Source organism: Leucopleurus acutus (genome assembly GCF_964270905.1).
Source record: "Leucopleurus acutus genome assembly, chromosome: 15".
NCBI classification, from domain to species: domain Eukaryota; kingdom Metazoa; phylum Chordata; class Mammalia; order Artiodactyla; family Delphinidae; genus Leucopleurus; species Leucopleurus acutus.
The window spans coordinates 7,899,460-7,920,916 of record NC_139157.1 but is presented as its reverse complement, the minus strand read 5'-3'; the positions used below and the strand labels follow the sequence as shown (position 1 = coordinate 7,920,916).

The following is a 21,457-nucleotide window of genomic DNA, read 5'->3' as shown; positions in this document are numbered from 1 at the left end:
CCCCCAAGCCGTGACCCTAGGTGCCCCGCAAGCCGGCTGAGCCCCTGCACAGAGCTCCGGTCTGGGAGCCGCCTGGGTCTGGCCCCCGTCCGCACAGCCGGCACAGTCTCGCACGGCTGCCCCACCCCTGAGGGTCTCCTGGCCCCTCACTGTTTGTTTTGTGTGTTTCTATGGTAGAGCTCTTAACCATCTGGTCACGGGGCAGGTTCCTTCGTGACTCACTGCGGGGCCTGGGGGAGGCAGCTGTGCGTGACGGGAGCCGTGCTCCAGAAGCAGGTCTGGTGGTGGAGGCAGGCAGGAGGGGTGGTGACCACCGCCGAGCGCTGGTAACCCGCCCGGAGAGTCGGCAGAGAATCACCTGGACTGAAGCAGGAGGGAGACCTCACAGCAGGACACCCCTTGACTCCTGGTGCCGCTGGCCATTGTCACCGTTGTTCTCAGCCCACTGTTGCCTGTCAGCCCCCTACCCCTGCCACGTGCGCTCTGAGCTTACGTTGGAGGCATGTTCTCAGTTGATGCGTTGAACACATTATATTAGTACGTGTTTGCTCAGACCCTGCGAAGCCTAGGGATGCCGTGATGGCTGAGAGCTCCCCGGGCATTTACACGCCAGCAGCAGAGAGAGAGATGAGGACGGTGATGACGTAGTGCAGGGGACGCGGGCAGGCTGCGGGTGCCTGGCAAGGTCTGTCACCTGGGCCTTTATCCAGAGGGAGGCCCTGAGATCAGGGGTCTGGGGTCTGGCTACCCCCGAGGACCGAGGCAGTTAAGAGGAGGTGCTGGGTGAGGGAGCCCTGCAGGACAGTTAGGGGCAAGCCGGGCGCAGAAGCCGGGTGGCCATGGGGGCTGGTCTTTGTGGCAGGAGGAACAAACAGCTCATGCAGAGGCGGGAATTTGGGTAGCCGTGAGCAGGTCAGAGCTGGGTGTCCAAGCCATGGCTAAAGAAGGGGGTGGAGCAACGTTGTGAAAAGCTTGTGTGTCCTGCAGAGGAGTTGGACTTTATCTAGAAATCAGCGTGAAGGGACTAAGCAGGGGTGGCCATGCATCTGGCTTGGACGTGGCCTTTGGATCCATCTCCCTTTGGTCTGAATGCCCGCCCTGCCTTCCCCAGATTCTCCATCTTTCTTCCGTCATCCTCACCTCTTCCAGGCTCGTCGGAGACCCTCTCCGAAGTCCACCCCTTCTACTCTGTGTCCAGGCCCTTGGGAAATGCAAGTCCCCAGGCCCTCAGGCACTCGGGCTGCCCGGGTCTCCGAGACTCCCCTGCTGCTGGGCTGCCCTGCGGTGGGCGACTTGTGTGGGCCGAGGCTCCCTCTGTCCTGTCGCTACCTCCTTTGGCCCTGTTCTGTCCGCACTTTTTATAAATGACTTGGCCGCGATCTTTGGGAATGCGCTGATCTCATTTGGGCATGTTGGGAGGATGGAATAATGATCCAGAAAGATCCCAGCAGACGAGGAGGATGTTGAGAAGGGCCCGTGGTCAGGGGCTCCCAGGGAAGAGGGATGGACATCCAGGAGTCGTGCCAGGAAGCTGGAGCCCAAGGGGGCTGAGGCGGGAAACAGATAGGAGAGGCCATTTGTTTTCCCTTCATTCCTTTTCGCCACACACGCTTTCGAATATATAAGTAGAAAGAACATTATAGTGAAAACCTGCACACCCACCACTCAGGCTTAACAGCTCTTAATGTTTCACCAAACTTGCCTCACGTTTATATGCTCTGTCACGTCACCAGTGGATCGTAACACTCCACCCAGACTGCAGGAAAGGACGTCCCTTCATGCAACCTCAGTGCCATTATCAGACCTGACAAAACTAATGGCAGTGCCTTAATCCTGAAGACTCATGTCATTGTGATCGTGACACGGAGACCAGATCCAGAGACTCGAGGTGTTTTTGAGCCTCCTCTCAGGCTGGAGCTGGATTATGAAATATTTAAGACTCCTTCCAGCTCTGTGGTTTGGAGCCAACTGTAGGTACTATGCTCTGTGTACGCTGAAACCATTCCATTATTACCCTGTTTGAATTTAAATTTTAGAGTTTTTAGAGAAAACCCCTTGGTGGATTCTGTGTTTACTGGTAATAATGTATTTTTGCATGTTGAATTGGGTGTTGATTGGCTATGGAATATTATGAAATGTGGTTTATAGTTCAACTTGGATCTCCAGGAATTATTTATGCTTCTGAATCTAGGGTTTCATGCATTTCAAGACACAGAGGTGCATAAGTTTATTTTTTTGTCCATAATATATATATATATATTTTACCATTTGTTTCAATAACTTGTATCTAGTTTGATGTAATGTGATACCTGATTGTTGGTGATCCCGGCACATAAGGACATTAGACCGTTTTGGGGGGAGGAGTGCGGTGTGTTAGCATAGGCCAGTAAAAACTGTCCACAGATTCAGGTGACTCATGATCACGCTGAAGACTTATTTTCTTTAATTCCGTTCGGGCCTTAGGGGGCTCTGCTCCACGTGGTCGTGTGGGGACCTTTGCATTTTCCACCTCGTGTTGCTGCTGTCTGTGGGCATGGCTTCCAAGGACTCTGCAGAATGGGAACAGCAGTTGTTTTCTTAATGGACCAGAACTAAGAGGCATGGCCCAACCTCAGAGGCAGTGAGGCGGGAAGTGCAGTTTAGCCGTGGGCCTAGAGGGAAAGATGAACCGGTTTGGTGAGCAGGCAGCACGGGTTTCTGTCCCAGAGCGGTGGGGGGATGGGGCAGCCGCCTGCTGCTCAGGCCAGAGCTGGGTTTCACTGGGAGGGTCCACTTTTTGCCTTCAGCTGGTGCAGGATCCACGTACCGCCAGGCCACGTAAAGGGTGTGCTGGGGGATGTGCTGGAGCCTGGAGAGCCAGGAAACTTTCAGGGATGAGATTGATGGAGAGATTACAGAAAGTCATCCTCATCCTGCTGGTGGCTGGAAACCGTAGGGCTTAGCGGTCCTGATGGCAAGGCCATTGTGTTTAAATAAACAGCGTGGTTTGGTAGTGGGGAGTCTTCCTTTACTATTCTCCTCAAATTCTTGGAGGAATTAAATAAGAATGCAGGTCGGGTGCATGCCAGTGGTTATTTAAATTTTATTTAAAATGGGCTCTCCCAGCAGATCATTAGTAAGTTTCAGATGCAAATCTAGCTCCTGAGTAGGAATGGACCCTGGAACCATTCATAGTATCATTTAATCGTCTGTAAACTTATCTGGTAAAAGAAAAACACTGTGAGTGCATCAAGTTTTCAGGAAACACAGATCTTTTCTGAACAGTGAAACACCAATCCAGTGGGACTAAACTGTATGTAAACCTTGAAGGGGCAGACGGGTGGGGAGCATGTGGGAAAGAGGCGAAGCAGCTTCACTGCTCCCTCGGTGGAGGGCACGGCGGACCCCCAGCTAGAGCGGGTGCTGTCGGAAGGGAAGTTGGGAGCGCTGGTTCTTAAAAGAGAATGGCTTAGAGGACTTACTAAAAAAAAAACCCAACAAACCAAAGACACACAGTAGCGCAGGGAAGTCTTGCCTTGCGGTTATGAGTCTGGCTCCGGGGCCAGACCGTCTGGGTTTGATTTCTGGCTCCTCTGCCCTCTAGCTATGAAGCCATAGGCGAATTATTTAGCCCCCCTAAATCTGCAAAACGGGACTAAGGTCGTCCCTGTGTCGTAGGATTTCACGGTTGAGATACGCGAATGTATGTGAAGTACCTAACACTGAGCCTGTTCTCTGCATCCACCCCTGTGGAGGGCTCAGTGCTCCGCATGGCGCCTGCCTCAGCTTGTGCTCCGTGTGCCTTAGCCGCTGTCGCTGGTGTTATAATTATGATGTTTATAATATTAAAGATTCAATAGAAGTTGCAGTTGAAACAGCATTCGCCCTTGGTACAGAATATTATTTCCGTTAGAACATTGTGCACTCCAGGGCCCTAAACCTCAAGAAAGGTAAATCATGTAGGAGGTCCAGGGGAGGATTATTAAACCATCAAGGGGTGGAAAACGGACCGTCGTGCCAGCAGTGCACTAGCTCGGAAAGGCGAGGGGATAGAATTTCTGGTACGGGAAAAGTCAACAGAGTTTGCTGAAGCCCACGCTACGTGGATGGGGGGGGCGGCACATGAAGGCCTGGCTTGCAGAGCGGAGCTGAGCCGGGAGGGCTCACAGTTGAGAACCCCGTGGGGCTCCCTCGGACTGATTGGAGTGGGGCGTTAGAGACCCACGTGTGCCAGAGTCCCCGGGATCCAGGATGCCGGCCCCTCTCGGGGCGAGGTTACTAAACCTCGGCACCCTTCAGTTGGGAGCGGCTGCAGACCTTACCCCTCTTCCAGCCTCATTTTGGGGGCGAGTCCTGGGGAGCGTGTCCTGCTCACACGCACATCACTAAGCCAGTGGCACTCCTGGAACTGGAGCCCTGATCTCTGCCCCCCTTCCGGTGACTCCCTGTTCTGGCTTGGTGTTTATGAGCCTGTCAGAGACTGACCGCTGCCTGGGGCTCACACCCCGCTGAAAACAGGCTTCTGTCCTCTTGAGGCCATCCCACCAAGATGAAAGGGACACAGGCCTGCCCTTGCAGGGTTTAGGTCGTGTGAAACGCAGTAAAGCCACTCTGATCTCTGGGGTTTGAGCCCGGAACTTGTTTGCCTGCACAGCTGCTACGGGTGTCCTGTTTGCGATCTCTGCTCCTGGGACGTTCCTGGGTTTTGGTCACATCATGGGTGCTTTCTTCCTTTTGATGCGGCACAGGTAACAACGGGAGAGGGGCTCCCGTGTTCACCGGGGAGGTGGACTGCTCCTACTTCTTCACGTGGGACACGAAGTACGCCTGCGTGGACGAGAAGGAGGCCCTGCTCTGCGGCGTCTCCGACGGGAAGCAGCGCTTTGACCTGTCGGCCCTGGCCCGGCACTCAGGTAAGGCGGCCCACCGCCCGCTCCGTGTGTGCTCGCGCACGTTCTCTCGCCTCTTTCCCGCGAGCACGTTTGGAAATGCTGTTACAGTTTTCCTTGTCAGCTGACTGTATCGTGGCCTTTCCCCGCTCCTCACGGAGCAGTATGCATTATCAGAAATGACACTGAATCAGGAGGCGAGATATCTGAACTTGAGGTCGGCGTTACCGTTTTCTACTTGGAATATCTTGGGCTCATCTTATCGTAGTTCAGTAAGAACGGCCAAGTGCCTCTGTGTGCCAGGCCCTGTGCTTTGTGATTAGAAAAAAAAAATTTCTTTTTAAACTTTTGTTGCTAAGAGGGTAGATCTTAAAAGTTGTCAAAATCCCCACGAAAATTGGTACCTCCGTGTGGTGATGGTCGTTAACCGCACTTACTGAGGCCGTCGTTGCACAGAATATACATACATCGACTCGTACTGTACACCTGAAACCGATGCAGTGTCGTGTGTCAGTCATAGCTCAATTAAAAACAGTTTAAGCTCTTACAGCAGCCTTCAAGCAGGCAGCGTTCCCACTTACCACAGAGACTGTGAGGCCCAGAGGGTTGCACACCTGGGGTGACAGGTGTGTGTCGTCTCCCCTGCCCCGTCTCACTGCCTCTTTCCTGTCTCTAAATCAGGATTTACATTCCCTGACCAACCTCAGATTCTTTTGTGAGGCTGAAAGGCGGCGGGATGTGGGACCTGTCACAGGGACTGGCTCATGGTGACGACCCATCGAGGTTAATGTATTTGCCCTGTGAACCAAGGCTTGCGGAGTGTTTGTTGCTGGCGGGGGCTGGACGAGGTGCTGGGGTACGGCAGCAAACCTGGCGAGCACGGCCCCTGCCCCCTCGGGCCTTGGAATTTAGCAGGGGGCGCAGAAGACCGAGCAGTAAGCGTGGGGTCACCCAACAGGGATAACCGGGTCTAGGTGGGGATTTCTAGTGTCACCCTTTCAGCAGCCCTGGAATTGGGCATAGATAGAAGCAAGTTGCCTCTGTAAAGTGGAATAGTGCACAAGACAGGGAGAACGGCCTGAAGCCACAGTCACCAGCTACTATTGGAGCAATTACTCGCGTGTTCAGAGTCCCAGCTGCTTGGGAAAGTATCATATTAGAAGGAGAATTCCTCCTTTGTGGGGTGCTGGAACGCTCTCCTTTGAACACAAGCCTCACTATAGATGCTGTCGGGCAGCGAATTGCCCGGGGGGAATAACCGTCTCGGCGCTTTCCTGGTTCAGCACCTTTGAGCCCTGGTGCTGGTGCCGTGGTTACAGTTTGTGCCTTGGTCAAGAGGCTGGATTTCTGTCTGCCGAGTGGGAAGAGCTCTCACCTCTGCTCAGACATGGGTTTGAGGCCCCGCATCCAGCTGTGTTTACTTGAGCAAGTTACACTCCCGCCCCCCAGTTTTCTTACAGTAAACTGAGTGGCGGTTTCAGATCCTAGGATCCGCGAGGTTGCAGAGATGCACTCGTACTCAGCTGACTTGGGCCACCTCTCTGGTTCTCTGGGACCCGGGTTATTTGTGTAGCGTTTGCACCCAGATATCTAAGGAAGCTGTGAGGTGAGGGCTCACATCCTTCTCTGACAGTTTAAAGAAGTCGTCCTGCCTGAAGCCCTGCAGCCCTCCCCAGCCCAGCCAAAGCTTTCAGGACAGTGTTTGTTGTGGTCGGCCGTGAGTCCTTCCCGGTTATTGACACCGGTGTGTAGTGACTGTGTTACCACGGACGCGGGATTTTCCTTTTAAACCCCAGTCTCCAGTCCGCAGAAGGAGCATCCTCACTATCTGTGTGTCCTTCCCACACGGTTCCAGTGATGCCTTTGGGGGCTGTCTGGGGATGGTCCGCCTTTGACTTGCTGTCTGCTCTCAGCCTGTGCTCCTTCTACCTTCCACGGATTGTCTTCTGTTCATGCATGACTGAGTCATGAACCCTTTGAATTAAGGGACCACGTATCTTGTTTATCTTCCGGGGGCACGGAGCACGAAGCCCTGGGCCAGGTCTGCCTTATCTGTGGTCTGGAGGCAGATGGGTCACCAGTGGCATCTCAAGTCCGGGCTGGCGTCTGGCTTTGCTTCTCAGTTTCTGATTTCAGACTTCGGGGCTTGGGAGAATTTTGCTGTTTAATCCTCTGGCGGCCCCCCCACCCCCCCTTAAGCCTCCTCTTCTGAGGAGCTATTCGGGGCTGGCTTGTTTCTGTCACATTCAAGACAGGCTTGAGATTCTCGCTGAGTTTGTGTGCCCTCAGCCTGCAGGGTCCAGAAACGTGAGTGCCTGGCGTCTAGCACCCACAGGCCTGGTGAGCTGCAGGCCTTTACCTTCCGCTTAATCGCCATTTATGGTGTGACTCACGGAGAAATAATCACTGCCTTTGGCTGGAAGACTCTTTCTTTTTTTTTTTTGGTTACAGAACTGGAACAGAATTGGGAAGCCGTGGATGGCAGCCAGAGGGAACCAGAAAAGAAGCATTTCTTCATTAACATCTGCCACAGGGTCTTGCAGAAGGGCCGGGCGAGGGGCTGCCCCGAGGACGCGGCCGTGTGCGCTGTGGGTGAGTGGTGCCCTGTGCTAGGTAACGCGGAGCCCGGCTGCATCCAGGTTGGAGTGAATTAGAAGTTCTTCCTGTGGTTTATCTCAGCCTCCTTTCTCTGCGTTCAGCGTATGAAGGATGGTGAAGAAAAGAGTTTAATGACTCAAATGTAGGGAACTGGCGCATTCGGGTATCTTGAAGTTGGCTGAAGCCTTCTGAGGTGGGCTCACTGGAAACAGGAGGAAGCGGCTGGGGGAAACTTGGTTATCTCTCTGCTCCGTCCCCTGTGGAGGAGCATTGCCAGTGCTCGTGTAGAACTGATTTTGATTTTTAACAACCTTTCTGCCTGGAATTGTTCAAGTGTTACGGCTTCAGGCCAGTGGACTCTCCCGTAGCCTCGTGTGAGAGCACTGGACCCCTTGGGTTCCTTTTGCTGTAACTGTGTTGGTTGCGACTTCTCAATTGGATGTAAGTGTTGATAGCATATTAGTTGTTTGTCACTTAAGACTCACCTGGAAAACGACAGACAGTGGGAGTAATTGGAATCTGTTACAAGCATTAGATAAGGGATTGTGAACCCAGGTTGGATTTTAGGAATTATCCCAGGATTCAGAATTGGTGGTGTGTCTTTTAAAAGCAGGTCCAGCCATGTCCCTGCCTTCATTTAAGAAGGACTTGAGACAGACCTTCAGTAAAAGTCAATTGAACCAAGAATTAAAAGGTCACGTTTCTTGGCTGGCTGCACAGGTTTAATTAGTTTCTGCTTTGGTCATGGGACAAATGCTGCCCCCTCGGTTTCGACAGACCTTGTGTCTCAGGAGAGCTGAGGGCCCCACAAATGGGGGAACAGGGTTATTTTCCGGGATGGTGTAACGTGCGTTCTTGCCTTTCTGCCTCTTGTGCCCTCAGAGGACGTTGTTTATTCACTCTCGTACTTTCCTCCCAAGCCTGAAGGTGCCCTTGGGGTCCTCAGCGTGGCTGCCGCTGCCCTGCCAGACTTGTCACTCAAGAGAAACCCACTGACCCTGCGAACACCTGCGGGGTCTCGGCTCATTTTTGGTACCTCTTCGTCTGTGTCATTCTCATTTTTAATCACGTCTTCTGTTTTTTTCCCGTTTCTTTTCTCTTTTCCAGATAAGGACGGAAGTAAAAATCTGGGCAAATTTCTTTCTTCTCCCACAAGAGAGAAAGGACACATTCAGCTCTCTTACTCAGATGGCGATGAGTGTGGCGACACGAAAATAAGCACAAATATAACACTCGTGTGCAAGCCAGGTACACGTTACAAACGCGTGGCGCCTTCGTGGGCTTCCCCAGCGGCAGCCGCATTCTTTAGTTTCCGGTTTGCCGCCGGCCCCTGCCTGGGTGACGAGGCAGAGCGGGCTCGGGCCGAGCCCCGAGGCTCCAGAAGCATTAGTGTTGGTCCATTGGACTCGATCCCCCTCCCCAGCCCCAGCGCAGCGATGAAGAAACCATATGGTGTCCAGGGGGGTTGTGCTGCAGTTTTCCAGATGAGTTACGCTCCTGGCACGGCTTCCTCTTCCTGAGGCCTGGTGCAGGCTGATGTGGAGGCCGCTCCACTTCCTCCAGAGGGGGAGCATCACATCACAAGTGCTTGAAAACACTGTCTGTGATCTCAGCGTCGATACACACAATGCACCTTGTTTTTCAGGGTCAAGGTCTATATAGATCCGCACATTTTTATGTTCCTCACAGCGTAGTATTTTGTGAAGACTCTTTTACGTCTCACGGTTGTGTTTATGATTTTTAGGGGCTTCCTTGTTGCTAATGGCTTGGTTTTACTATTTTTAAGCATTTTCCCTATTGTTGGGTTAATAGCATGTTTCCAGTGTTGGTGATTGTGCTGTGACATATCCTCTCTACCTCTTGTTGGAAAATTTCCTTTGGATAAATTCCCAGCTGTGGGATAAGTTCAAGGACCAGGACAGTTTTTTTTTAATTTTTAAAAATGGTAAAATATACATAATATAAGATTGATCATTTTAAAGGAATTGTGATAAAATACATGTAGCATGCAATTCACCATTTTAATCATTTTTGAGGGCACAGTTCAGTGGCAATTAAGCACCTTACATTTACATTGTACCTTAAGTATGTTTACACCACCATCCATCTCCAGAACTTTCTCGTCCTCCCAAACTGAAGCTCTGTCCCCATTAAACACGGACTCCCCCCCGAGCCCTGGCCCCCAGCCTTGTCCTTTCTGTCTCCGAAGGTTTGACCACTCTAGGGGCGTCAGATCGGCATCTGTAGGAGTGTATTTAGAATAAGGGAAGCTTTTTGAGACCGGATCAGTGATGGGTCCTTCTTCTCCTTCGGCAGGTGATTTAGAAAGTGCCCCAGTGCTGAGAACTTCTGCGACGAACGGTTGCTTCTACGAGTTTGAGTGGTACACGGCGGCGGCCTGCGTGCTGTCCAGGACCGAGGGGGACAACTGCACCGTCTTCGACTCCCAGGCAGGTGTGTGTCCGAGCGCCGTGTGGGGCAGGCTCTCCTGCCCTGCTTATTAGCTTGTTTTTGTTTTGTTCTTAACATTTTCTGTGAGTGTTTCAGAGATATTCTGTGTTAGAATTATATTAATACTGTTTGACCAAAACTCTGAAAATCTGGTGTTTCAGGCTTATCTGAGATAATGAAAAACCTGTCATATTCAAAGTCGAGGTAGGTTTGCTTGATCGCAAAACCTGAGGAGCACAGGAAGTAAATCATGTTTGAAAAGGCTTTTCGCATGAATTTCTGGCCAGGAAACCCAGCACCGTTGACTTTTCACGGCCGTTGGTCGTCCCGCTTTGAACACACTGGTTATTTATTCACCCAGGAGTTCTGGGCTCTGACTCGGGTCTTCGGTGAATGCAGCAGAAGGGGCGTGGTGATGGGGGACCCGTCTCCAAGGGGAACGTGTTGGTGATGGCGGTCCTGGTAGCTCCCGTCCCAGCCGTTGGGCAGGCCCGGCCGCGAGCTTCTCCTGGAGGCCGGGAGCTGAGGGGCTCTGCTTCACTGTGGTCTCGCTGACCTGGGATGGTCTTGATTCTTTTCTAGGGTTTTCTTTTGACTTGTCGCCTCTCACAAAGAAGAATGGTGCCTACAAAGTTGAGACGGAGAAGTACGAGTTTTACATCAACGTGTGTGGTGCGGTGTCCGTGGGCTCCTGCCAGCCGGACTCGGGAGCCTGTCAGGTGTCAAAAAGGCAAGTAACTGTTCCCAGTTCCCGGTCTTTCGTTAGGTGTCTTGTGCTCACAGGTGTTTTATTCTGGAGTAGGTGTGTTGTCTGCTGACCTCTTTGCTTTATGATGAGTGTTAAAACTCTGGGAAGACCTGGACTGAAAACCAGAGGATGCTGCTGGGAGCTTTCGTTTCCCAGGGAAGGAGCAGGACAGGAGTGGATTCGTGCAGCGCCTCCCTTCTGTGTAGTCGGGACTTCGCAGTTGTTGGATGGGTTTATGTACACGCTTCTCCCTTCAGTGTGTCAGTCCAGGGAGTTGTGCCTTAAACCAGCCGCGCTGAGCGTGGATTTGGGTCTGGTGTGGGGTGGGATTGCCCTCGCACCGCCGCTGCGCTGAGGTCCTAACCGCCGTCCCGGCACTGCCACCCCCTACGCTGTCCCCGGCGCTTCCTTCAGCATCGCAGCATCACAGAGCTTCTGGTCTTGGTATCTTTCCTGAGAAACGTTTGTTTATTTGTTTTAGTGGTGGGAAGTCTTGGAACTTGGGACGCAGTAACGCTAAGCTTTCGTATTATGACGGGATGATCCAGCTGAGTTACAAAGATGGCACGCCCTACAATAACGAAAGGCACACGCCAAGAGCCACGCTGCTCACCTTTCTCTGTGATCGAGATGCTGGAGTGGGTTTCCCTGAATATCAGGTAGGAATTGTGCTGTGTGTGTGCACATGTGTGTGCCCGTGTGTGTGTCTGCAGAGCGACAGGCAAGGAGGGAGAGAACGTCAGTCTTGTAAAGGCAGGGGAAGAGAAAAAAGTGGTCAAGACAGGGCTTGTGACTTTTCTGGAGCGAGACAAGATTCTGTTTTAGGTGACGTAGGAGCTGGGATGGTCCCTGGGGATAAGCCATCAAGTTGCCTGGCTCCTCAGGACTTACACAGGAGCCTGTCCTGGGACCTTTATTTAGAAGGAGAGCTATTTTTAGTCTGGTTTCCTGGGCAAATCGTCATCTCCTATGATTTTAATCCTTTTAGATTTGCCAGAGGACACGGGCAGTATTCATTTTCTGAGCTGTTGCTTCAGTGGGCTGTACACCTCAGTCACAGCCCATGACACTGTTGGTTTTGGGTACAAAACACATAAAAGCATCAAAACCATCCCTTATTCCCGTTTAACAGAGGATAGGTTTCCATCTTAATTTATTGCTGGGCAATCTTCCTTTTAATAAGATGAGAGGGATGGGCAAAGTAAATTAACTTTCCTGTGGTTTTTATTTAGAAAAAAGTGCCCCGTCTTTTTAGAAATGCTGGCTTTGTGTAATGATTACTCTTTTCTGCCACCCCTCCCGTGTCTGTCCTTGTCCTGAGATTAGGAAGAAGATAACTCTACCTACAACTTCCGGTGGTACAGCAGTTACGCCTGCCCGGCAGAGCCCCTGGAGTGTGTGGTGACTGACCCCTCCACGATGGAGCAGTACGACCTCTCTAGGTGAGGCATGTCAGCCTGCCCTTGGCCGGGCCCCAGTCTAGATAGCGCTGACTGAGGTCGATTAGACCCTGCTGGTGAGCATGTAACTCAGCCGATGATAGGGAATCAGGTTAGCTCTAGGTGCAGGACCGAGGTGGGAGCTTTAAGCAGAAGGAATTCTGCTAATGGTCCTGTAGCCGATGATAGGGAATCAGGTTAGCTCTAGGTGCAGGACCGAGGTGGGAGCTTTAAGCAGAAGGAATTCTGCTAATGGTCCTGTAGCCGATGATAGGGAATCAGGTTAGCTCTAGGTGCAGGACCGAGGTGGGAGCTTTAAGCAGAAGGAATTCTGCTAATGGTCCTGTAGCCTGTGCGAGATCAACCAGTCTTCGCCCAGCAAAACCTCAGTCTTCACTGCATCATTTAAAGCGATGCCTGTCGGTGCAGAGGTGCGGGGCCCGTTCCAGGTGTGCCGGGGGCCGCATTTAGTGAGTTCGAGAACACAGGTGTGCCGGCTTTGGTAGTTTGGTGGGCGGGGCACGTTTCCTTCAGTATTTCTCTAACTGCTTAGAAGTGAATCGTAGGACCGAAATCTGTCAGCTTGAAAAGCATGCATTTCCCTTTGAAATTTTAGGCTAGCAAAATCCGAGGTTGGTCATGGAGGAAACTGGTATGCCCTGGACAGTGCCGGGGCACACAGCACGTGGAGGAAGTACTACATAAATGTGTGTCGACCTCTGAACCCAGTGCCGGGCTGCGATCGGTACGCGGCCGCTTGCCAGATGAAGTACCAAAACGACCAAGTGAGTCTGCCGTCCCCTCCTGAGCCCAGGACTTGGTGGTGGAGGGGCCTGTTCCGGGACTCTTAGATCTAAGCAGGCCTGGCTGCTGACGAGAAGCCCTCTGAGTGGGAGAGGGGCCTCGGGGTGAACTCCCCTGCCCCCTACAGATGTGATCCTATTCGAGTCATTGTTCAGATTTAAAATTTAAAAAAGCCTGGGCGTCGGGGACCTCCTGTGCTCACAGTACTCGGCAGAGGAAGTGTCTCTGCGTGAGCAGCAGACATCTGTAAAGCATAGTTTTTGCTTCCCAAAGCTCTTACTTCTGGACTAATTAGGGGGCCACCTGCTCGGTAGAGTTGCTGTGGATGAACTAGATCCAAGTGTTAGCTCTCGCCAGGGTGCGAGCTGCACTTTGTCATCCGATGGAATGCAGTTACTGCTGGAGCTTTGGTATGTTTCCCTGGGCTCCGTGCACACGGTGCATCTTAAAATAAAGATGTATGTGTGCTTCTTTAAAAATAGCGTGTCGGGAATGTACTTTCCTGGCTTCTGTTACACGGCAGCTTGGAGGTGTTTTGAGGGAAGCTGGCGAGCGCTCTCTGGTGGTTCAGAGTGAGCACCCCGTGGTGTGTACACGTGTACGTACGCGCGCGTGCTCTTTGTCGGAGCAGCGGCCTCAAAGGACAGTCAGTCCTCGTTATTCTCAGATTCTGTATCTGCGAGTTGTCTACTTGCTCATGTTTATTTGTAACTCCAGATCGGTACCGGGTGCTTCACAGTCTTCCGTGGACGTGCGCAGAGGGGCCTGACGTGGCTCTGCGTTCTCGTCTCAGCTCTCCTACCCAGATGGCCAGAGGGTGGAGACACGGGGGGTGGGCAGTGCGGTGTCAGAAGCTCCTGGCCGGGTGGGCGGGGTTTGAGTCCTTCCTCTGATGCCCGTTAGTGGGGTGGCCTTGGATAAGTCACTTAGCATGTCTGAACCTCGTTTTCTCTTTTGTAAAATAAGGAAAATAGAATCTACCAGGATCTTGAGTATTCAGGATCACAGTCTGTGTGACATAAGTGTACATATAGGTCCCTCCAGTCGTCCCTTTCGGTGCGTGGGGTGAGGATTGGTTCCAGGATCTCGGCCGATACCAACGGCTAAGGATGCCCAAGACCTTTACATACAGCGTCGCAGTATTTGCACATCACCTACACACAGCTTCACTTTTGAGTTCCCTCTAGGTTACTTATAATACTTAACACAGTGTAAATGCTACGTTAGTAGATGCCGGTGGCAATTTAAGTTTTGTTTTTCCTGGAATTTCTTTCCCCTGAATATTTTCGATCTGAAGTTGGTTGAATCTGCAGAGGTAGAGCCTGTGGATAGGGAGGGCTGACTGTGTTTCCCCTCTGTGTACGAACGGTGGTTCAGCATTCACTAATTCAGCGTTTGTAGCGAGTTTATAGAACACAACTACTGTGAATAATGAGAATCCACTGCGTTAGCAATGAGGAAATCAGTTGTTTTCTCTTCGGAAGGAAACATAACGGACACGCATGTTTGCAGGGTTCATTTTCTGAAATCGTCTCCATCAGCAACTTGGGGATGGCGAAGACGGGCCCCATGGTGGAGGACAGCGGCAGCCTCCTCCTGGAGTATGTGAATGGCTCAGCCTGTACCACCAGCGATGGGAGACGGACCACCTACACCACCAGGATCCACCTCGTCTGTTCCAGGGGCAGCCTGGTAAGGAAGGCGCTGCTTGTCACCCATGACCTTGGCTGCTTTGGGTGTCTCTTCACAGGGACAAAGGTTGATCTTAATTCTGCTTCAGGCCAGCATGTGATACAAACTCAAGGAGGCAAGGAGCACGGTGATGGTGCTTGTGTGGCTCTCCCTTCTCAACTTTAAGCCTGATCTCTTACTGCTGGTTTGTGACGTACACCGTATGGTCTTCTGTAGACTTGAGTTCTTTCTCTGAGTGGTACAGATGCCGCCCTGCCTGTTAGTCCCTGTGAGTTGGTGATCTGAGGATCACGGCTGCAGAATAGGTCTTAGAGACGGTTCAGTCCAAACAGCAGACTTCATAGAGGAGACTGAGGCTGGGTGCAGCTCAGGCCAGTGGGTGAACACGGAGGGAGGTGTGTGTAATACGTCAGAAAAGCAGGAATGAAAAATCAAGGCTGGGAAATGGAGGAGGTGATGGAGATTGCATTTGGGCCCGAGTTCCTCGGCCAGGGCAGAACAGAAGAGAAAACTCCAAATAAAAATGCCCCGGGGTCATTGGGAATAGTCCCCATTGGTTTTTTAAAAACAATGAGGTGGAAGATGTATAACATAAGATTTACCATTTCAGCTATTTTTAGATGTACAGTTGAGTGGCGTTAAGTATGTTTACAGTGCTGGGCACGCATCACTGGTGTCCATTTCCAGAACTCTGTTATTCTAAACTTAATTTTTTTTTTTAACCTGGAGCTTTACATTTATACCTGGGTCACGTGTGTTTCTGAATAATTGCCAAACTCTTAGATGAAACTGAGTGGGAATAATAAAGAGCTCATGTTTATTATCAAACAGATTCTTTCCAAGGGCTGGTTCCACTTTTTAAGGGTCTGCTACAGCGTCCTCTCACTTCGTAGACAAGAACCCGGCCCGGTGTGTCCACTCCTCTCCGCAGGCAGGGGGCCTCAGTCACTTACATACTAGGCGTCCTGCAGACGCCAAGTTTTCTCTGTCCTTTGCCAGCACACGAGTTTTTCCCAAGAGATAATGTCTCTAGAGCTTAAGGTCACTCTGATAAGGGAAGGAAAATGTTAGCTGGCTGAGCACAGCCTGAGTTGTGCAAGGAAAGTGTCGCATAACTGAGCTGTAAACACACACTCTGATAAGCCAGAGTCAGCTTCCCGATTTCTGCTCTCCGTCCCAGGAAGGAATGCTGGCTGCCCAGCCCGGCCCTCGCCTCCTGCTGGGCACGTCCGGGCGTCCCCTCCCTGGGCCTCATCCCGCTCCGCTTCCTCTCTCTGGTGTCTCGTTGCCACAGAGATAGTGGACAGTTCCAGGATTTCTCTCGGACCCTTATTTTTTCAGCTTTCCTGTGACATCCTATTTGGATGGTGCTGGTCAGTTTTCAGAGCCATTGCACGTTGTTAACTGTATCCCTCAGCAGTGCTGCGGGGGGGGGGGCGCATTTCATGGGCCCAGGAAACACTGAATGAGGGTCATGTCCTGGGGAGTTCCGCAGTCCCAGGACTTTCCACAGCCGCGTGGTGAGGCAGAGGGATGGGTGGGTGTGTGTTTAGTTCACTGTTGGTGATGCTGCGGCTGAGAGCGTGGGGACTTCAGATCAGAGGGCGCTCGGTGGGTGAGGCGCGCGGGGCAGCCTAGCATCCCCTTCACCTGTGTGTCTGGGCGGGCGTCTCGCCTCCTCTGTGCCTCCATTTGCTCATCTGTACACAGGGGGCGGGTAGAGGTGGTCCTGAGGCTCAGGTGAGGAATGCTCATCACACTTGTTATTGAAAACACGCCCAGGAAAGTGCCCAGATGGTCAGCGACTCACAGCGGGATGAGCACACCCGTGTGACTAGACCCACGGCTGCAGATAGAGCCCGGGAGCCTCCGTGTGCCCCTTCCCGGTCCATTCCCCCGCCCCGTGCCTATCCCGCGCCCCATAGGTCAGTCTCGCCTGCGTCTGCGCTTGCGTGGCCGTGATCACGTGCACCGGCACCTTGGGCTCTGCCTCTCGTTCCGCATCTGGGTGTAGAACGGTTTTCAGAAGCGTGGACTGTACTCAGACCTAGGTTTGGATCCCAGTTCTACCACTGACTCCTGGCGTGACCTCAGGTGAATTTCCCAGCATCCGAGCGTAGGCGAGAACATCTCCCAGTAGGAATGCTGAGGACACTGAGTTATAATTAGATGCGTCCCGTGCAGCCTAGCCTGGCGCTGTCCCGTGAGAGTCCACAGATTTTAGCTCTTTTTATTTATCGGGCACGTATTCTTTTGGTTAGAGCAAGTTCCATTTTCTCATATTGACTTTTATGCCGGATTTGTCCTTTCAGAACACCCATCCCATATTTTCTCTCAGCTGGGAGTGTGTGGTCAGCTTCCTGTGGAACACGGAGGCTGCCTGTCCTGTCCAAGTAACGACAGACACAGACCAGGTACGGGTGCGGTCCCGGGCCTCTGGCCATTCCCACCCGGGTGTCCCGGCTCTGCACCCCTCCCCTTGTGCTTCTTAATCCCTTACAGCGTCTGCCTTTCCTCCGCCTCGACAGCAGGCATCTGGAAGTCATCCCGCGAGCCTCTCCCTCAGCCCCGACTCCCAGTCCTGGGATGAGAACCAGGGCCTCCAGCTTTCCTCTGGGTTCCTTCCTTTCTCTCCACATCGCTGTCCCTTCAGTGTGGCGGTGGCTCTGGGCTGTCCGTCACCACAGAGATGGGTGCTTAAATAGCACGACCATGCCTAAAACGTGCCCCATCGTCTGTCGGACACAGCCCGTGTGGTTTAACGTGACGTTTAAGGTTTTAATGCTCTGCTTCCAGCCGCATCCCTGCTTCAGCCCCGCGCCTGCTGCAGCGCCGGGCTCACGCCGCTCTTCGGCCTTGGCTCGCGCTCCTGCCCTCGGTGAACCCCTGCCTGCAGAGCGTGGCAGCCAGCTGCTCTGAGATGTGTTCTCTGCCCTCCCAGGGGTGTTTTTCTTTATGATGGGACGGATTTCCCTCCCTCCCTCCCTCCCTCCCTTTTCAGGGCTCCATCAGGCAGCCGAGCCCAGGCTTACCCAGATGAATGTTCCCAGCGCAGAGTCCTGGGCCTGTGGGACCCAGGGAGGGTGGGAGTCGGGGCACGCCACCCTGGCCCGCCGGCAGTGTTTTCTGAGGGTGTGGCCACTGCTCCATTCTCTGCATATGGCGGGTGGGGTGGAAAAAAGACAAGAGGTGGTGGGGGAAGGAGGGGCTCATTATCCCTTCTAGAAGAGGGGAAGAGACGGGTTTATTTGTGGGTCTTACGGTTCCTCCCTTTTCTTTGGGGGTCAGCAGCGGTCTTGTTCAGGTAAGTGAAGCAGTCTTAGGAGCTCAGATGAGGTCAGCGTCTCTGAGCTGGTGTCCCACATGGAGCGCTTCAGATGCGGTATTGGAAGGGGCCGTGAGCTCTCCCAGGGCTGCTTCTCGGACGGGGTTTAGCGTCAGTGCAGTCCACACGGGGCAGGCTTTGGAGCTGCTCTGTCTTTGCCATGTTCTCATGGACCAGGTTTGAATGTGCCTCTTTGCCTCTTTTGTTCCTGCAGGCCTGCTCCATCAGGGACCCCAACAGTGGGTATGTGTTTGATCTGAACCCACTAAACAGTTCCCAAGGATATGTGGTCTCGGGCATCGGGAAGACTTTTGTGGTAAGGCTTGTGTGATGAATTCCCATTTGCCTTGTAAAGGATGGGAGGATGCGTGGAAGTCACCTGCAGCTGGCTGCAGGGGAGGCAGGTGCCCTCAGGAATTGCCCAGGGCCCTGTGATGGCAGCTTTTACCCAGGAGGAGATGAGAAAACCCCGATTGAAGGGGAAATGAGGTCGCCCCATCCTGTTATGCTGCAGATGTGAGGGTGTCATTCTTTAGAAAACAGGCTATTCCTAACCCGTGGCCATGCGTCTGGAGTGGTGGTCCCAGGCCAGCAGCGTGGGCATCGCCTGGGAGCTTGCAGGAGGTGCAGTGTCTTGCGGGTGGGGCCCAGCAGCCTGGGTTTTTTGTTTGTTTGTTTAAACTTTATTTATTTATTTATTTTTGGCTGCGTTGGGTCTTAGTTGCTGCGCACGGGCTTTCTCTAGCTGTTACTCTGTTGCGGTGCGGTGGCTTCTCTTGTTGCACAGCCCAGGCTCTAGAGCGCAGGCCCAGTAGTTGTGGCGCACGGGCTCTAGAACACAGGCTCAATAGTTGGGGCGCACGGGCTTAGTTGCTCCATGCCACGTGGGATCTCCCCGGGCCAGGGCTTGAACCCGTGTCCCCCGCATTAGCAGGCAGGCATTCTTAACCACTGCGCCAACAGCAAAGCCCCAGCAGTCTGTTTTGACAAGGCCCCACGTGGCTCTGATGCCTACTGGGGTTTCAGAGGCACTGGTCAAGTGGGAACGATATTCCCCTATTAGAGGGAGACGACCGACGGCAGTGCTCTGGGATCTTCTGACGGCGCTTCCTTCACGGGCGGCCCTGACAGGGTGTCTGGAGCGGTGAGGAGGAAAATCTCCACTTACTGCTGTTCTGTTGTAAACTAAGCGCTGCTAGACAGGGAGAAAGCTTTTTAAAAATCTTTATTTAGGTTTAACAGCTTCTAGCAAAATCCACAGTGGAAGAAGAGAACACCCTTTAAAGCAGGAAGTTGGGGTGAGAATGTCATAGCACTTTGATGCAAAGGGGACTTTGTAGGCATAGCGCATGCGGGAGGGCCTGCGGATTGTTCCAGAGCCAGAAGGCACCTGACAGGGCTCGTCACTCAGCAGCACAGTGGCTTGCAGCCCTCCCTCTCCCCACCCCCTCTCAGAAGCTGCTGTTCTGGAGTTTGGCTTGTACCAGGTTATCACAGGTGACAGTATATTTGGCTGTCGGTGTGAGTGTGAGAAGCAGACAGGACCTTTGCTGAACCCCACAGGGAGCATGTCAGAAGAGGAGAGTCCCATAGAGGACATGCCAGAGGCGGCGAGCCCAGGGAGAACGTGCCAGCAGAGGAGCTCTGTAGCGGACATACCGGAAGAGGTGGCCCCGTAGACAGTGTGCTCGAAGCAGGCCGGAAAGGCTGTGCCCGTGCAGTAGCAGGGGCGGGAGGCGGCAGGTGCACAGTTGCGGACAGCAGGGACAGACTGTGGACGATGCAAGTGGAAGAGGAGTTGATTAGTGGGTGTCTAGGCTCCTGGGAGTCAGGACACAGCCCTTGTGCTGCCAGAAGGGCTCAGGACGCCACCGCCCACCAGCCGGCTGCTTGGCACTGTTCCCTTATCACCTGGCCCTGCCGGGCTCAGCTGCCCCTACTTCTGTGACCACGCAGCCCACGTGGCTGCAGGGCACCTGCCTGGGTGTAGTCTTAAGTGGCCATTTCTTAAGTAGTAAACTTTGGTCTGAAGAAAAAAGTATACTTTGTACGTGTAGTTCTTAACTTTTTATACGTCGTCCACGGACACATACCAGTTGTAGAGAAGTCTTTCCTTTCCGTGTCTCGTACCGAAGAGCATATCTTGCTTCCTTATATCAACTACTGGATTTAAATCGAATGGTATCAACAGCTTTAAGAAATACAGGGGTATCCCATTATATTTACTTTTAATTAATGTGACTTCAACCATATATGCTTTTCCTCATATAATCAAAACTACTGTAAAATTCTGGCTACTTATAGTCCCTCTCTTATACATGCTGCATTGTTACATGCAGCGTGTCTCATGCATGTAAGATACGGGGCTGTATAAATAAAGTCTTACAGGCAATTTATGGGCGTTGCCATTTGGACTTTGATTTTTGCTGTATGTACTAGCTTCAGGGTTTAATTGCCCAGGCATGGAAAGTTGGTCATTTGCCTAATAAGGAACAAATTATGCAATTGTTTGGATAACAAGCAGGCAACCCTGTTTGGCTGGGCAGGGTTTGAGTTGCTCGAGGTTATGTTCGCGGTGAGTCACGTGGTCTGAGTTGGTGTGTGGTTCTCGCTGTCTGGCCTGCAGTTTAACGTGTGCGGCGCGATGCCCGTCTGTGGCACCTTGGATGGAAAGCCAGCTTCCGGCTGTGAGGCAGAGACCCAGACGGAAGAGCTGAAGAATCTGAAGCCGGGAAGGCTGGTGGGACTGGAGAAGAGCCTCCAGCTGTCCACCGAGGGCTTTATAACTCTGACCTACACGGGGCGTCCTTCCCACCCCAGAGGTGAGCTCACATCCCTGTGTTTGCAGCTAACCGGTGTCCTGGGGGTTCCGTGACTGTAAACCTTTCGGAGTGTAACGGGAGTGCCTGTAGACTCTGAGTCCTGGCCACCCTCCCCGCCTCTGAGCCCCACGTGCCCAGCCTCTGGTGTGTTCTCCCAGCCGCCTGAGTGCATCCCGCGGCCGGAGGGGTCCCGGCCACTAGGCTCTGCTGTGCCCGCCCCCAGGTGTCCTCCACCTGCATCTCCAGCGGCTCATCTGATAGGAGTGTGTTCGCTCGGCCTTTTGTGCTGTGTTTTTCAGGTATTAAAGAAGCGGTGGGTGAAGGTAACAGAAGTGACTTTGTTTTTTCCTAAATTTCTTCCTTTCCGCCAATTCCTCTACTCAGTCTTGATTGTATCTTTAAATACAGTTTTGCATCTCCAGTGGGTTCACGTTTCTACTCCTTCCTGCAGCTGTGACTGTAAACTGAAAGTTGCCATTTTTGGTGTCATAAGGTGCAAGGCCGAGTCTGAGGGCCTCGGGAGGATGGGGGTGGTGGGGTCACAGCTGCTGTCGTGAACGCTCGCCGTGTGTGCCCCCGTGTGGAGTGCTGTGTGCGCTCCGCCAACCCCGTGCATCTCATTTGCGCTCACACCCTCTGCTTAGCCACCTTCTTGCTTCACAGGTGATGAAGGCCCCGGAAGGCCCTGTGCCCTGGACAGAGCCACTGGC

The 21,457-nt window shown here is 52.8% G+C and overlaps 1 protein-coding gene across 1 annotated transcript in view; it reads left to right on the top strand.

Moving 5' to 3' along the window:
• IGF2R (insulin like growth factor 2 receptor) overlaps positions 1–21,457 on the top strand; it is a 109,658-nt gene that overhangs the window by 45,383 nt on the left and 42,818 nt on the right. Inside the window, exons 11-22 of the mRNA XM_082855862.1 lie at positions 4,728–4,892; positions 7,320–7,460; positions 8,574–8,714; positions 9,783–9,920; positions 10,500–10,647; positions 11,147–11,324; positions 11,992–12,107; positions 12,721–12,889; positions 14,421–14,600; positions 16,913–17,014; positions 18,140–18,241; positions 20,552–20,747. Of these exons, the coding sequence (XP_082711988.1) occupies positions 4,728–4,892; positions 7,320–7,460; positions 8,574–8,714; positions 9,783–9,920; positions 10,500–10,647; positions 11,147–11,324; positions 11,992–12,107; positions 12,721–12,889; positions 14,421–14,600; positions 16,913–17,014; positions 18,140–18,241; positions 20,552–20,747 (1,776 nt within the window). The remainder of the gene's footprint in view (positions 1–4,727; positions 4,893–7,319; positions 7,461–8,573; positions 8,715–9,782; positions 9,921–10,499; positions 10,648–11,146; positions 11,325–11,991; positions 12,108–12,720; positions 12,890–14,420; positions 14,601–16,912; positions 17,015–18,139; positions 18,242–20,551; positions 20,748–21,457) is intronic.